Source organism: Falco biarmicus, chromosome 3 (assembly GCF_023638135.1).
Source record: "Falco biarmicus isolate bFalBia1 chromosome 3, bFalBia1.pri, whole genome shotgun sequence".
In the NCBI taxonomy this organism is placed as follows: Eukaryota; Metazoa; Chordata; class Aves; order Falconiformes; family Falconidae; genus Falco; species Falco biarmicus.
In genome coordinates, this window is record NC_079290.1 from 11,122,445 (window position 1) to 11,136,939 (window position 14,495).

General features: G+C 46.1%; 1 protein-coding gene across 1 annotated transcript in view; it reads left to right on the plus strand.

Moving 5' to 3' along the window:
- The first annotated feature begins 691 nt into the window (after positions 1-691).
- The window catches only part of MYO10 (myosin X), a 167,585-nt gene continuing 153,781 nt past the window's right edge, over positions 692-14,495 (plus strand). Inside the window, exon 1 of the mRNA XM_056330987.1 lies at positions 692-1,009. Coding sequence (XP_056186962.1) covers positions 989-1,009 — 21 coding nt within the window. The 5' untranslated portion in view covers positions 692-988. The remainder of the gene's footprint in view (positions 1,010-14,495) is intronic.

A 14,495-nucleotide genomic window follows, 5' to 3' on the forward strand; every position in this document is an offset into this window, starting at 1 on the left:
TCCCCTTTGCCGTGTTCCTTGTGCTGTTACTTACCGTAGGGTGAGTGCAAAAGCTATGAACCAGAAATTTTTCCAAAACCAAGCACTTTACACCTGCTTTGCAGAAATGGAAAGGAGTGGAAAAGCTATAGAGCCAGGTGCTGAGGGGAGCCCAGCGCACCCGTCGGAGGTGGCCCGCGGGCAGCTCCCTGCACTGTTCTCTCAGTGCCAAGTAATGGCTGTTGCAGCGTGCACTGACTAAAGGAACAAGGCACGGCCGGCAGGAGCCCGTACACAAGTTTGCCACAAACTTAAATAGGAGCTTGTCGTACGCAGCGGAAGCCTGCAGGTACATATTCTTCAAACGACACGTAACCTGCCGGCCGGCCGCGCTGGGCGGCGGTGCTTTGCATGGCTTTGTGTCGCGAACAGGGAGCGGAGCGCACGCCCCGAGCGGCGCCGAGCACCTCGCTCCCCGCGCCCCGGCGGCCCCGCGCTCCGACGTGGCTCCCCGTGCCCCGAGCGGCCGCCCCGCCCCGCCCCGCGCCCCCGGGGCAGCGCCGGCCCGGCGGGGGGGTCACCGTCTTTGCCTCCTGCGGCCGGGGCGGGCCGGGGTCGCTGCCCGCGCTCGGGGCGGGGCGGGGCGGGGGCGAGGCGCAGGGAGAGGCGCGGCCCCGGCTCCGCCTCTGCCCCTGCCCCGCCGGGACGGGACGGCCCCGGGCAGGAGCGTGCGGCGGCGGGAGCTTTCCTCCTCCTCCTCCTCCTCCTCCGTGCCCCCTCCCCCGGCTCCCAGCGGCGGCTATGCGCTGCCGGGACCGCCCGGGCGAGCGGCTCTGAGGGGGCGGGCGGACAAAGGCTGCGGGCTGGTGCCGGCGCTGGGGCGCGATGGAGCGGCGCGGCGGCTGAGGCGGCTCGCAGGGGCCGAGCCGGGCCGGGCCAGGCGGCAGCGGCACATGGTGCGCGGCTGGGGCCCGGCGCTGCGCACCCGCGGGCGGGCCGAGGGGCCGCCATGGACAACTTCTTGGCGGAGGTGAGCGCGGGCCGGTGGGTCTGGCAGCCCGCTTCGTCCCGCACCCCCGGCGCGGGGCGGCTGTGCGGAGCAGGAGCCGGCGGCGGGTGCTGCCCGCGTGTCGCGTGCTCCCCGCAGCGCCCCGGCTTGCGGGGGGTTTGCGGGAGCGGCCCCTCGGGGCTCGGGGCTCCGGGAGCGGGAGGGAAGGAGCGGCGCCCCCTCGCCGCATCGCCGGCCGGCCTTCGGGGCTCTGGCCGGCGGCGCAACCGGAGGCCGCCGAGCTGAAGCGGAGGCTGCCCCCGGCCGGGGCTCGTCGGGGCGGGCAGGGGCCGGGCTGCAGGCGCCGGTGCCGCGGCTCTGCCCGCCGGGCCCCCGCTGCCGCCGCCCCGCGCCCGCCGGCGGCAGCGCTGTGTCGGCCCCGCGGGAGGCGGGCTGCGGGGCTCCGCTGCGGCCCCTGCCCGGCCTCCCGCCCCCGCGCCTGCTGCCGCGGCGTGGCAGCCTCCGAGCCGCGTCCCGGGGGCGGCGGGGGGCTCCCCCCGCAGGGGTTCTCTGCGCGGAGCCCGGGGGTCTGCTTTCTCCACCTCGCGTGGGCTTGCGCGGCTTCGGGTGATGGGGGTTCCAGGACCCGAGCTGCTGTGAGGCAGGCCGTTTTGAAGGTTTGTTTGTTGAGTGTATGTTATTAAATACAGACAAAACCTTCCGATAGAAAACGCAGAGTAACGAGCCCTCAGCCTTGGAAGCGGTTTGAGCGTTACCATTACCTCGTGCATCTTGACAACTCTCTATGGGGAAACAACATTAAAGACACCTCGCCGCTCACTCGGGGTACATGCTAAAAGTCAAAACTTGGGTGCTCTTCTGGTCTAAGTTGGCTGAATTTGGTGCAGCGGTATTTTATCACATTGGTTCAGCTGGCCTCGTGGCGACACAGCCTTACGAGTCTAAGGTGTCCGTAATTAATGCAGTGACTTGTGTGTGTGTGTGTTGTGCTTGTAGGTGGCTGGCGGAGCTTGCACCGGGGTTGTGACTCCTGGTGACTGCACGATTGCTTTAATCGCACGCCTTGCTGAAGCAGTTGCACAGTCAGGGCTGTAAATATAGGCCAGGCATCTGTTTTCCAGGACTGTGATTAAGCTGCAAAACAGTCCTTTGCCCTCATGAAAAACTTCCTTCGTGTTCTGGGTGCTGCTGTTGATGCTCCCACAAGAAAAATAAGTGATCTGTTTACGGGAAGAGTAATTAGTCAAACAAAAGAAGGTCATACACCTTACGGCTTGTTAGCTTTTCATTTGTCAGACAACAAAAGTTCTGTCAAGTGCAATAAGAAGGAAGAAATACAGGATTAACTTTGGAAAAGTCTGAGTTAATAATATTGCTTTTTTTTTTTTTCCCCTGTAGAGAATGTGGCCCTTGCCTTTCAAAAGCTTGCAAGCCATGAGCAATAGGTAGTATTAGCCTAGCCTTGCAAAATTAACCTGAAGAGTCATTCACTCTGACACAAAGTACTGTAGCGTGCCCTACATAAAGGTGAAAAAGAGTTTTAATGGTTTTGACTCTTCTATTAGCCAAAATTACTTGCTCCAGGGGAAATGCAAGTAAATTTTGCCAGTCTGTGTTAGTATTTCAGCATGTATTTGTGTTAATTTGTGGTTGCTGCATGCAGACTTTGATCTTTCTTAAGAACTCTTACTCCCTTTCAACATGTTGATATTACTTTAAAAGATCAGTAAATATAGCACCCTGGCTTTAATCTGCATCCAAAGTCCCACCCATAAGTATAAACATTTTCCTTTCCTCACACTGGAGCACATGTAAGTTGCGTATAGGGAACGTAAAGCGCAATAGCAGAAATGCACAGGGCCTGACCCAGCTACCACAGAAAAATGTCTGTTGAAGGCACTGGATTGAGCCACTAGCTGGGTAATTTAATTTGTGCGAGGCAGACATCCTGCAGCTGCTCTTTATGAAAATATTTGCTGACTTATCTGAGAGAATTACTATTCTCATTAAAATAAGTTGTAGTGCATGAAAGAAAGAGGAAGCTGGATGAAAGGCACAGGTAAAAAGCCTGTTCTGCTCTGCTGTCATTTGTCAGGGATTTAAGTCCACGGATACAATTATGTTCTGGGAGAAAAGCTGGTAGGTGAGAAGGGAATATGCTGGCACTTTGTAGGGGTTGTTCCTCAACATAATCAAGAAGCCCCTGTTCACTGCGCAGGAGGCAGGGGTGTCTTCCGTCTGACCGTTGCAGAAAAATACTGTGCCACTGAAAGGTGTTACAGGGAAAAATAAACCCTGCATTGGTATTTCTCCCATATTTTTCCCATAGCTAGCTAGATGCTGATTGTAACCTGCTCTCAGTATAGGATGATACTCATTGGAACAAAATGAGGAGTGCAGAAACACGCGCGTCTCAGAGGAGGTGTTCCTGCTGGGACTTGCCAGGTTAAGTGAGGTGTGGGATAACACGAGACTCCTGCTGATCAGCTGAAGCTGCTGTCGACTGTGACTTAACTGGTTTTTGACTTCTCCATCTTATTGCCCGGTTTCCTTCCTTTACTATTTCTTAGTATAGTTAGGTTTTATTCTTACAAGATGACAAGTGGTTGTACCTGTCTCCAGAGGAGCCTTGATTTCTGTCCCTGCCCCAGTTTTCTAACTCAGGCAGTTGGTTGTTTTTTTTTGTTGTTTTGGTTTTTTTGTTTGTTTGTTTGTTTAAAAAAAAAAAAGCTCTGAGTAAAGAATTGGGCTATTGGGCTAGAAGAGTCAGCTCTGGAACTTACTCCCCAAAATACTTTTATTGCTGGAAGATACTGAAGTAATTACAAAGCTGCATTCTAAATACAGAGAAGTGTTTTCCAAGACTTTTTAAAACTATTTCAGGCTGCTAATTGACCTGTGCTAACTTTTGATGTTTGAAGGAAGATTAGTGGTGGAATCGTAACATTTTCAGTATATTTACATAGCCATTTATACATGAAAAACAACTAAAACCTGTAGAAATCCTGGAGATCCATACTCAAAGTTAAAAGTATGGATGTGTGCAGTAGAACCATTTGACTATGTTGCTCAAAACAGCCTGATAAAATTGTTCCCGTATGTTTTACCAACAGCTAGGCTGCTCACAAGGGAGCAGTCTCCTGTGGTAGCTGAGGTCAGACTTTTTTTTTCCAGTGAGAATGCGTCCCTGCTAAAAGGGGATGTATGCCATAAGGGAAGGAGAAGAGTCATTTCAAGATGAGAAGGAACACAAGGAAACTTTGCATTAAAAAGGCAGGAGAGAGAAGCTCAAACTGCCTCTTCAGCATCTGAAGTTCCCAAGCAGTGTTTACCAGGGCAGCAGGTGAAGTGCCTGCAGAAGTCAAGTTCATCTTCACACGGGGAGTCACTGTGCCCAGTATATACTGCGTGTTGCACTGAACCTTGGTCATCCTTGTCACGGGAGAAGTGTGGCAGTTACTGGCCCAGCTGAGGTCAGAGTGGTTGAGGTTGGGAGGGACTTTTGGAAGTCATCTTGCCTAAACCTGCCCTCTGAGCTGGTGCTCAGCTCCTGGGAGCTTGCAGCACAGCGTGCATAGCAGTGGCTCCAGGGAGAGATTGCATTTAACCGCTGCCAAGCTGAGAAGAGAAAGGATTCCCCCACCCCTGCCTTAGTTTCCACAACTGGGAGAGAAGCGGGGAGAAAAACTCTGTCTCCTGCCTTCTTGCTAGTGTGTCTGGGTTGATGACCTCGAAGGAGAGCGTTACAAAAGCATCATAGAGGTCCCACTGATGTTTCACTAACGTTGCAGAGAGGTTTATTGGGAACTATGGGACAGCCTCCTTTGAGGCACAGCCGATACTCTTGTGCCCAGGATGCTTTTATTTTTAGCAGTACTGCTGGTACCTCAAGTTCAGAATGGTTTCCTTTATTTCTGCTTTCCACAGTTGCGCGTACTTGCCTGTGTGCCCTATTTTAAGGGCTGGGTTCCCAGCATACGTCTCGAAGGAACAAGTGTTGAACCTCACTCTGTGGGAAGGATACGGGGCAAAAATTAATTCTGAGGCTTTGAACTTTGCTTCAGGGAGTTCTCCAAAGGAGCGGTATCTGCTGAGCCTGGAAGCTCTTACTTTGGATACACAGATTGTGGCAAACTTTTCCTTGGTGTTCCCGTGCTGCAGTGTTTGGAAGATCTTTGCCTTCCAGTGCAGAGTCCTTCATGTAGACCTTTGAGAGGTTCACCATCTCTGGCAACCAAGTGACCTTGGCACGGCCAAGTTTCTGCTTCTAAAGTGAAAATCTGGTGACGGTGATAAATACCTGCATTGGTGTACGTGGGTTCTGGCTGTGTTGTGCAGCATAGCATGCATGTTTAGGACAATCTTGGAACTCTCCCAGCTTTCCTTTAGAAGTGTTTTACTGATAGCATGAGTATGGGTCTGATGTTCCAGCTTGAGATGTTGGTGTAAGCGGTGTAGTTTACACCAGCAAGGTTGCATTTCAGACTGGCGGGGTAAAACTGTCGTCCTATGAGTGATGGCATAAAGGTTAAATTTCTGGAGGGCTTCTGAGCACCAAAGCCATGCCAAGCACCAACAGCGCCTCTTTTGGCTGTTGGCATTGGCTATTTTCCAACGGTTCTGAGCTGTGACTCCTCATATTTAGCTTTTTTTAAAAGCTGATGGTTGTTTTGTCAACAGTTATTTTTAGGTTAATTAGGGAGCGTTACATTTTGAGTAGAAAAGACTTCCATGGAGGCTCAGGACTACCTTATTGTGTCGGAATGGAAAGAAAGTTTTTGCAGGTTTATTTCTGTAAGTCGGGAAATCACATTCAGCTCATCAGTAGCATGTCATCTTAGCTGCCTACTACAGGTGCTTCACGTGTGCCTTTCGTAAGATAGATCGGTGCAACTGAAGCATAGTTGTCGTCACTGGGCTGGAGCCTAGCAGCCCTGCTGGCACCATGAATATTGTAAAAATGACACAAGAATTCTCTTAAAGCTGAAAAACACATAACTATTGGAATTGGCAGTAGAGGCTCTACATTGTGCAGGGTCTGCTCGTGGTTTTTTTAGGTATGTTCAGTCAGACTCGAACCAAAGAAGTGCTGTGAAACCTCTACTATTACAGAAGTCCTGGCTGCTTCTGAGTCTTGGCTGCTTTTTAACCTTCTGGTGACACCTCACTGAAATGCTACTTTTTTTCTTCTTTTTGTCTTTCCCCTAATTGTATGTTTGTGTCAGCATGTTCTGTGTAAGCTATTTTGCTGTAACCAGATTTTCTTCTTTATATGTATTTTCATTTGGTGAGCCCTGTGCATGGGTGTATCTGAAGGCTGTGAACCTTTTTGGCTCTTTTTTGGTTTTGGACCTGTTGCACAGCCTGCTGCCCAGTAAAAGGGAATTGTGTTTGAAAGCGTGGCTGGTCTAAACTTATTTTTGAAGCCAGGTGGCACGGGCTTTTATCAGAAATGCTCCATAATTTTTTGCTGTGATTCTGTGGAGGCAGGAGAGCACTACTTTGGAGGAGAGAGGGGACCTTGAGCTTTGTGGTTCATGTGGAGAGTTTAGTGTGCTAGTCCTGTGAGTAACTGGAGAAACCCTGCAAACTTTCAGTGCTCTTGTTACCCCAGTGTGCCTCTAAGGATGGAAGGAAAGGTTTGGGGCCCCTTGTCAATAATTATGCTGTCAGTTTGCTCTGTTTTACCACATGGCACTTCTGGTGTGGTAATTTTAGCTGAATCTTGGGTTTCAGCTTGGTAAGACCAGTATAGTCTCATGAATCTGTTTTTTTGGCTTTAGAAGACAGCTGAAGGAAAATTGGTAGGTCCTTGCCTCTGTGTGTGGGTGCATATGTGCCTGTATTTATATAGTGTCACTGTGTTTGCACAGAATGAATCCAGACCTAATCCCTAGCAAGTGAATTAACGTGCCTGCTTTTTTTTCAATTTTTTTCTTTTTTTTTTTTAATGGAGGGAGTGAATATTTATGTAACTTTTTTAAAAAAAAAAAACCAACCCAAACTAGCAAGAGAAATGTCTTTTTGTGACTCTTGGGTGGATGCAGCCCCAGTGGAAGGTGCTGTAGCCTCCTGTGAGGGGCAGGAGCAGCAGCTCCATCCTTACGTGCCTGGTGGTGTGACTGCGTGCCTGTCGCAGTGCTGGAGGGCACCATGTCTTCTGGGTAGTTTGATCCCACCAATGTCTTCAGCTGTAGGGCTGGTATTTTTCCTTAGTGAATTACAGTCCCCAGCTGTGGTTAGAGCCAGGAACATAGTTTTGGGTGGGGTGCTGGCAGAAGGGCAGGAGGTAAATAGTCACTGTGAATTAAGACTTTTGCTGAGGAGGTGTGCGGGGAGAATTACCAGCCTTAAGTCAGTAATTGTGGCTGCTTTACAAGTTTGGGGATGTGAGTTCAAAACTTGCTAGATGATTGTGTCTTCAGGCTTGTGTGAGGGGGTCATGGCTTTGGTGTTCTTATTTCTCTTGATCTTCCTGTTACTTGTCATCAAGTGACATTTAAACCATTAGCAGGAATGAAGGAGGGTGTCTTGGTGCTGGGGCAGCAGTTCAGGGCAAGTTACTGGTTTACTGTTGTTTGGGTATTACTGGTTCAAATTTTGCTTAGTGATTGGTTTTTTGATCCCCCCCTTATTTAAGATTTTCTAGGATGTCCTATGTATGTCTGAAATTTGAACATTACCCATGGGTCATAAGTACTGTAATGCAACTTTGGTTTGGACAGCCCCCTAATTAAGAAAGGTTAAGAGGATTATCTTTGTGGTTAGAAGTCCATTAAGTAGCACAAGCACTCCATTCTTTTAAAGATGGGACTTTTCAAGGTTTGGATGCAGAATGGGAGCTAATATTAACTGTCCTCCAGATCTGCCTTGTGAAGTGAACGAACTAAATCTGTGCTGAAGAAGAAACTGCTGCTTTGTTACATGGAAAATACAAGCATTATGTTGGAGAAGTATACTGGGAAAGTTTCGTTAGGACAGAAGAAATGAGTAAAGATTACTAGTATTTCTAAGCGTACCTGTAAGAAGTAGGAGGATATTGGGGAAGAATGTACTGTCCACTCCTGCACTCATTTTTGCAGTCAGTGAGCAAGACTGTTACCTCAGGTGTCCAGGTGTTGTCCATGCTTGATGTCCTCAGCTGGACAGCCAGTATAGAGCTGGATCATGGGGGTGTCTGGTGGCTTCCCTGCAGGGGAATGTTCCATGGACATTATGACAGGCAGGACACTTTCCCACTACAAACTGGTGAGTGACTGGGGAAGGCTGCTGTTTCGGATGTCACACCCGTGCTTGTCTTACTGATAAATGTAAATACTTGCTCTCTATTTAGGTGCTGTTTTCCTTTTGTGGCCAAATGGCTGTTTTTCAGTCTAGCCTGTAAAAGCCTTATTATTTGGTAGAAAGTTTAGAGGGTTGGGTTTTGGTTTTTTTTTCACTGAAATCTCAAATGTGAGCGATGATGGAGGAATTTAATAATACATGTTTTACCTTGTTGAGTAACTTACTAGGAACAGACCCTGTTTTGTTTCGTATTTGAAGAATGGCAGAAACTGGTGTGTATTCCATTATACTGACCAAAGTTAACATTTCCATTTTGTGTAAACTCTTCTGTAGAGGGGTTTAGCTCATGGTTTCTATATGGGTATACTATATATATATATATATACACTATATAGATATATATGTATAAATTTTGCCTAGTGAGCAATTGTGCTTAGTTATTTTTCACTAAGGAGGAGCAGCCACCAGTCAGTAACTGGAAAAAACCCCAAAGAGCACGTCAGCCCTTTTAAGGCTCTGAGGGAAGCTCTGCAGTTTACCTCTGTGTGTGGAAGGAAGTCTTCAGAAGTGAAAGGCACTTACTGGTCACTCGTATGGCTTTCTGAGCTTGCACTGAAAATTCAGATCCAGTGTATCTTAAGCTGGATTTCCTATGTGTCTCAGTGGTCCTGCCCCCAGTGGGTAAATACAGGCATGTTGGAGCATAGTCCAAATGTCGGAGTCAGTTTAATACCTTTTACTCCTAGGGTTAATGGCATGCTGAAGGAAAACATCCTGGAGGATAGACTTTATCAATCTCCTGCACCATCCAGTGGCCTGCCAGACTTCAGAGTTGAATAGGGATCCCATGTTTTTATGTTAATACTTTTTAGCAAATACTTAAATTGCTTCAGTGGGACACTTCACCTGGTTTATGGTACCAGGCTTTCTTTTCTTTGAAAGTGTAAAATTGTGGTGAGCCTCGCTAGAGATTTTTTGAGTGAATATTAAGCAAAGATGAATATTGAAGGAATCAATATTCTCTTTAACCTGTGTCTTAGTGTGAAATTATTTGAGTTTTGGTTTCGTTTGTTCCAAATGAGGGAAAGAGGAAGGAAGAGAAGGGAGCTCAGCAGCAGACTTCAGGAGCCAAGCTGTGCTTTCACATGTGATCCTGGCTGATGGCATGCACAGGGTGAACGGCTGTGTTGGAAGACTATATAAATAAATAAATATAAGGCTAAGGGCACTTTGATGCGTTAATGTTGCATTTTCCTATATATTCTTGGGAAACTATTTATAAACCTTTATTATAGGTCAGTGATACAAGGATGTGTTAATAGAAGTTTCTTTTTTGTGTTGGAGATGCCCTAAGGACACCTTAGAAGAGGAAAATTGTTGTTGCTTTTTCCCCTGGGGGCAAAACTACATTCCCACCCTGAGCAAGTACACCCAAGGGCTTTTTATCATGGCACATCTGCCTCCATACTGGGGTAGTCATTAAAAAGAACCGAGGGGTTTTTTGTTTGTCTTTTTATGTTCTTAACTTCTTGACATGGTAATGCTGGCAGAATGGCACGCTGCTGCCCAAGCCTGCTATCATAGTGTCAAAGTCAGGATTGATTTTGGTACCTGTAGCATAACCTCGGGGAGAGACCTGAGGCTCTTCTATTTGATGAACGCTAGCTGCCATTAACTGCAGGTGGAATTACAAAGCAGAGGATTTCTGAAGGTTGTCGTCAATGTTAAGGCCCAAACCCCTTGGCCCCCTTTCTCTTACAAACCTTCAAAAGGCTTTAGAAAACTCATTTTGATGAACTTTCCAGCATCTGGAGTAGACATTTCTGTAGTTCTTGAAAAGTTGTTGGACTGTGAAAGTGGTATTACTGGCAAACCCTTGGCATGGTTTTGATGTTGTGCTCTGCATGCGTCTGTTCTCCTTGCTGACCTTGCTAACAGTAATGTAAGATTTCTTTGGAAAGATGGTCACACCTCCCCTTCGTGTACAGCCAAACTGGCCCTGGTTTTGGAGACAGGAGATAAGAGAAGTTTATTCCTTGTTTTGAAAAAGTATTGATGTTTATAGCATTATCGGAAATGGATTATTTGGTCCTATTTTAGTTGCTGTTGTTTAGCATGACATTAAAGTGTTTACTTAGATGAAGTTAAATATATTTGTTAAGAGAATGGAATTGTTTTTCTTATGAAGCTGTTTATCTTGAGGAAAAGTCAAATCCTTTTGTTTAATGTCCCCATCTGGTTTACAGAAGCAATGGAGATCATTTCTGTTTGACCACTTTAGTGGGTCAAAGAACAACTGTATCTTGGTTAGGGTATATTTTTATTTGCTTCAGAAAGGAGCCAAATTGGCAGGATGCTGGAGTTCACATCAGGACAAGGAATAGATGCTGATTCCGTAGGTCAGACTTCTTGCTTTGTTGGTTGTCTTCTTGGATCTCTTCCCCTTATTAAATACAGACTGTGGTTTTGTGATTAGGATTTATCTCCTCATTACAGCTTTCTGGTGATGGGTACGATGGATAGGTTTGTTTGGTGTGTGCGATCAGAAGAAAATGAGAGCGGCATTTAGAGTAGGGCTTGGAAGGGTGGTATTTCCTGCTGCTTTTCAGACCGTGTACCAGGAGCAGTGTCTGATGAAGCGAGCTCTTTGTTGAAAATCCAGAGTCAAATTCTGCCATGTGATACTTGATAAGCTATTTCAAGGAATAAACAAACGCAGCAAATCTGAGCTAGCAAATATAATTTGTGCAGCAGCCTTCCCCCCCCTTGCCATTAAATTTCTAATATTTTGCGCACCAAAATCTGAGAGTTTTAGCAGATGGTAGATGGGATTTTGGCATAAAGTTGTGCAGGGCTTGCAGCAAAAGAGCAATTCTCTGTTTTGTGTTGTTTTTGAGTCTCTGCTCCTAATTTCTGTTTCTGTCACACCATTTCTGCCATCATTTCCCTGTGGTGATTTAGTACCTTAAATGACTACAGCCCTGGTGCAGTAGTAAACTCCCCAGGTTTTTTTTGTATGGAAGCCCATGAATAAGTGTAATAGCAATGTAATGAACTAGTTGTATTAAACTTTCACTGCATAGTTACACCATTGTCAGTAGAATGCCTTCATACCTTGCAGTTAAGGTGGAGATGCCGTCAGTAGCTGGTGGAGGACAGATGGTGATACCCAAGTCTGTGCATTTGCTTGTGAGCGCCCAGTGGCCTTTTGCCGGTGGCTTGTTCTTAGCAGTCCTTAGTGAGTGCAAAGGGAAAATACTCATACTCATGCCATCCTTTTCCTTTGGGTAGTGGGATTCTGCATTTGCTGTGTTCCAGGTGCTCTGGAGTCAGGCAAATACAGACTGTAATCCTGAATTTTTGATTTCTTGAACTTGCGTGCTGCTTACAGAAGCACTCTTTTATATTGCTTGCAGATATTTGATTTGAAAAGTGCACAGTTGCTTTATGCAGTCAGAGAGGCCACAAAAGCTTTGCTGTTTTTCTGGGATTTTTGTTTTTGCTGCTGGAAGGCATCAGAATTTTTGGTAGGCAGCATGAGCTGCAGCTGTCCCAGAGCACAGGCATGTGCCTCCTGCTCTGCATGTAGATGGGGGTTATCTCTTGTTAGGAAAGAAGAGTGGGTGCATGTTAATCGGTGGCTGAATTGAAGGGTCAAGAAGCAGCAAAGGTCAGGACACCTGCAGCAACAGATCAAGGGTCAGGCTGCTGCAGGGATTGCCCGAGGCACTCCTGGGGAAGCAGAGGAGAGGGGCTGGCATCAGGCTCTGAGCAGGAGCAGATGCTTTAGCGCAAGGGGTTCCCAAAGGGCTCTCCTTATCAGACAGGACAACTATGTCTGATAGCTACTGCTTTAAAATGCATAGATGAAGCTTTTTTTTTTTTTTTTTTTTTTTGCAATTCCTGTCAAAGTTGGGAGAATAACCTTCTGTTGCTGTACTGAGGCTGGCTGGAGTTTTCCTAGCTGTAGGTTTTGAGTGTGGTGGTTTTTTTCTCATTAGATCTCTGGTATTATAAATGCTAACATTTTGGGAAGTCTTTGCTTTTTAGGGTTGTCTTTTTAATATGTTTTTTTGGGCATTATTGAGCAATGACATGCTTCTGGATAGTTTCACATAGGTTTATCGGAGAAATTTAGGGTTGTTCTCAGGAAAGCTGTAGTAGAGTATGTCCTAAAAAACAGGACTTCAGCATTTGTTACTGTTGCTCTGTTGGTGGCAATAGGATTGTAGTAAAAATTGCCCCTTTTAGTTTTATTGACACTGAAATCCCTACTTTTGTCACGTGACCCATCTTTTCCCCTAATTTTGTTCCAGACGCTGTACCAGAGTAACTAGTAATCAGCGAGTGGCTCTTGCTCTCCAGAAAAGCAGTTGTGGTACTACCACTTGCTCCTTGGGAAATAGCTGGACTTCTGTCAGATCTTTGTAATTGTTAGAAGAGGGAGAAATTTCAAGAGATCCCTGTCACGTGGCGAGTGCTTTACTTCCAAGGCTGCCAGAGGTAGCCTGTGCTTGGGACAGCTGGGAAGTCCACTTTTTACATCTTCACTCATGGAATGGTCCAAGACCACGTGCAAGCTAGGATGCTTCTTGTATGTGCTTTAAAAAAGAAAAGGCTTTATCAATAAGCTCAAAGGTATGGCTGTATAAGCTGTTGCTTCTTTTTGGGGGATGTGTATTTATTTAGATTGCTGTATTTTATTGTCCTCCAGCTGCAATGCTGTACACTGTCGCTTCCTTTCCCTATATACCAATGAAGAGAAGGGTGGAGAAAAATAATACCTTGTACTCTTTGCCAGTACAGATCTAAATATGATATTTGTGCCGCCTTTTTATATTAACCTGTTGTTCCGTGCTAATGCTGATGTTACCTAACATTCTTGTATATTGCATGTGCTTTTTTCCATTTCTTAAATTTAAGTAAATGATTTGGCACAGCTGGGGGAATGCATGCATAGGAAGAAATATGACAATAAATTGTTCCAGGATTATTTAAAAGCAAATAAATTGCAATTCGTTTGTGTATCTGCTCCATCCTTATGACTTTTGTAGTTGGAAATTAACCGAAACATTAAAAAAAAAATTGCCATTTGCTTGTTTACTTTTCAGTGACCTGGGAAGTTTGTTGACAGCTCAAAAGCCATAGGGAACAAAAATAACACAAAAGTCTGAATAGCTGAAAGCTTAAATTCCCTGCTGGAAAGGTAGTTTGTTGAGGAGAAAAAATAAGCGGTAACCATTAGTGGCTATAAATAAAGAGTTTACTCATTTAGAGACTCAGATGGATAAAAGAGAGGTTGTTCCAGTTTTTCATCTTTATAGTGTCGTAAAAAGTAAGGTATGTCATGCCCTGCCATTTTTTAGATAGCTTTGAAAATTAGCTACACTTATGAGGTTTTCTGCTTCAAGAAAGGTCTTCAAGTGTACTTACATAAATGGCAGAAGCTGTTTAGCCCCAGTCTGAAATAAATACATGAATTTATTAATAATTTCACTTTCAATAAGTTGTGTTCCCTGCAGGGCAGCGTCTCTATTTTGTCAGTACATTTACAGTTTTGATAAAACACTGGTTTAGAAAAAAAAATATTAATATCTGTAATCATATGGACAATATGGAAACAACGTAGGGAGTAACTAATGTGTGCCCAGTGGGTCACTAGGTTCTTGTCTTTTGGAAAATAAAATCTGGTTTGCAGCCTCACGAAGTAGCAGGCTGATTTTCTTCCTTGGGGGCAATGGCTCTGGTGATGAGGATGCTGTGGACCAGCTTGAAGTAGCGATGCTCTGAGACTGCCCTGGTGGGACCCTGAAGACCCTAGGGTCTTCCCACGGGGTTTGGAAGTGACTGGGGAGGGGAGGCTAGTTCTAGTCTCCAGATGTTGGGATTAACCTTCTCCAGAGAGGCACCTTGTGCAGCCTTTGATCCCACAAATTACATTTTTAGTTTAAAGTCTTTGTTTAAAGAAGCAGCTACCTTTTGTGCTTAGCTGTGTTTCAGCCTAACTCAGCTGGGGGCTTGCACAAATAGTTAATAATTAATCTCTCTTTGACCTCACTGGTGCTAAACTAGGATGTTCGTCTTCAGACCTGGATTTCTTTTGCCTTGGCCTTGACTAACCAAGTATCAACGCTTCTTATTTCCTTTTTCCCCGTTAGTGCCAAGTGTGTTTGTGGATACATCATATTTCTCAGGCTCCTTTGGAAAGCAGTAATAAAGATGT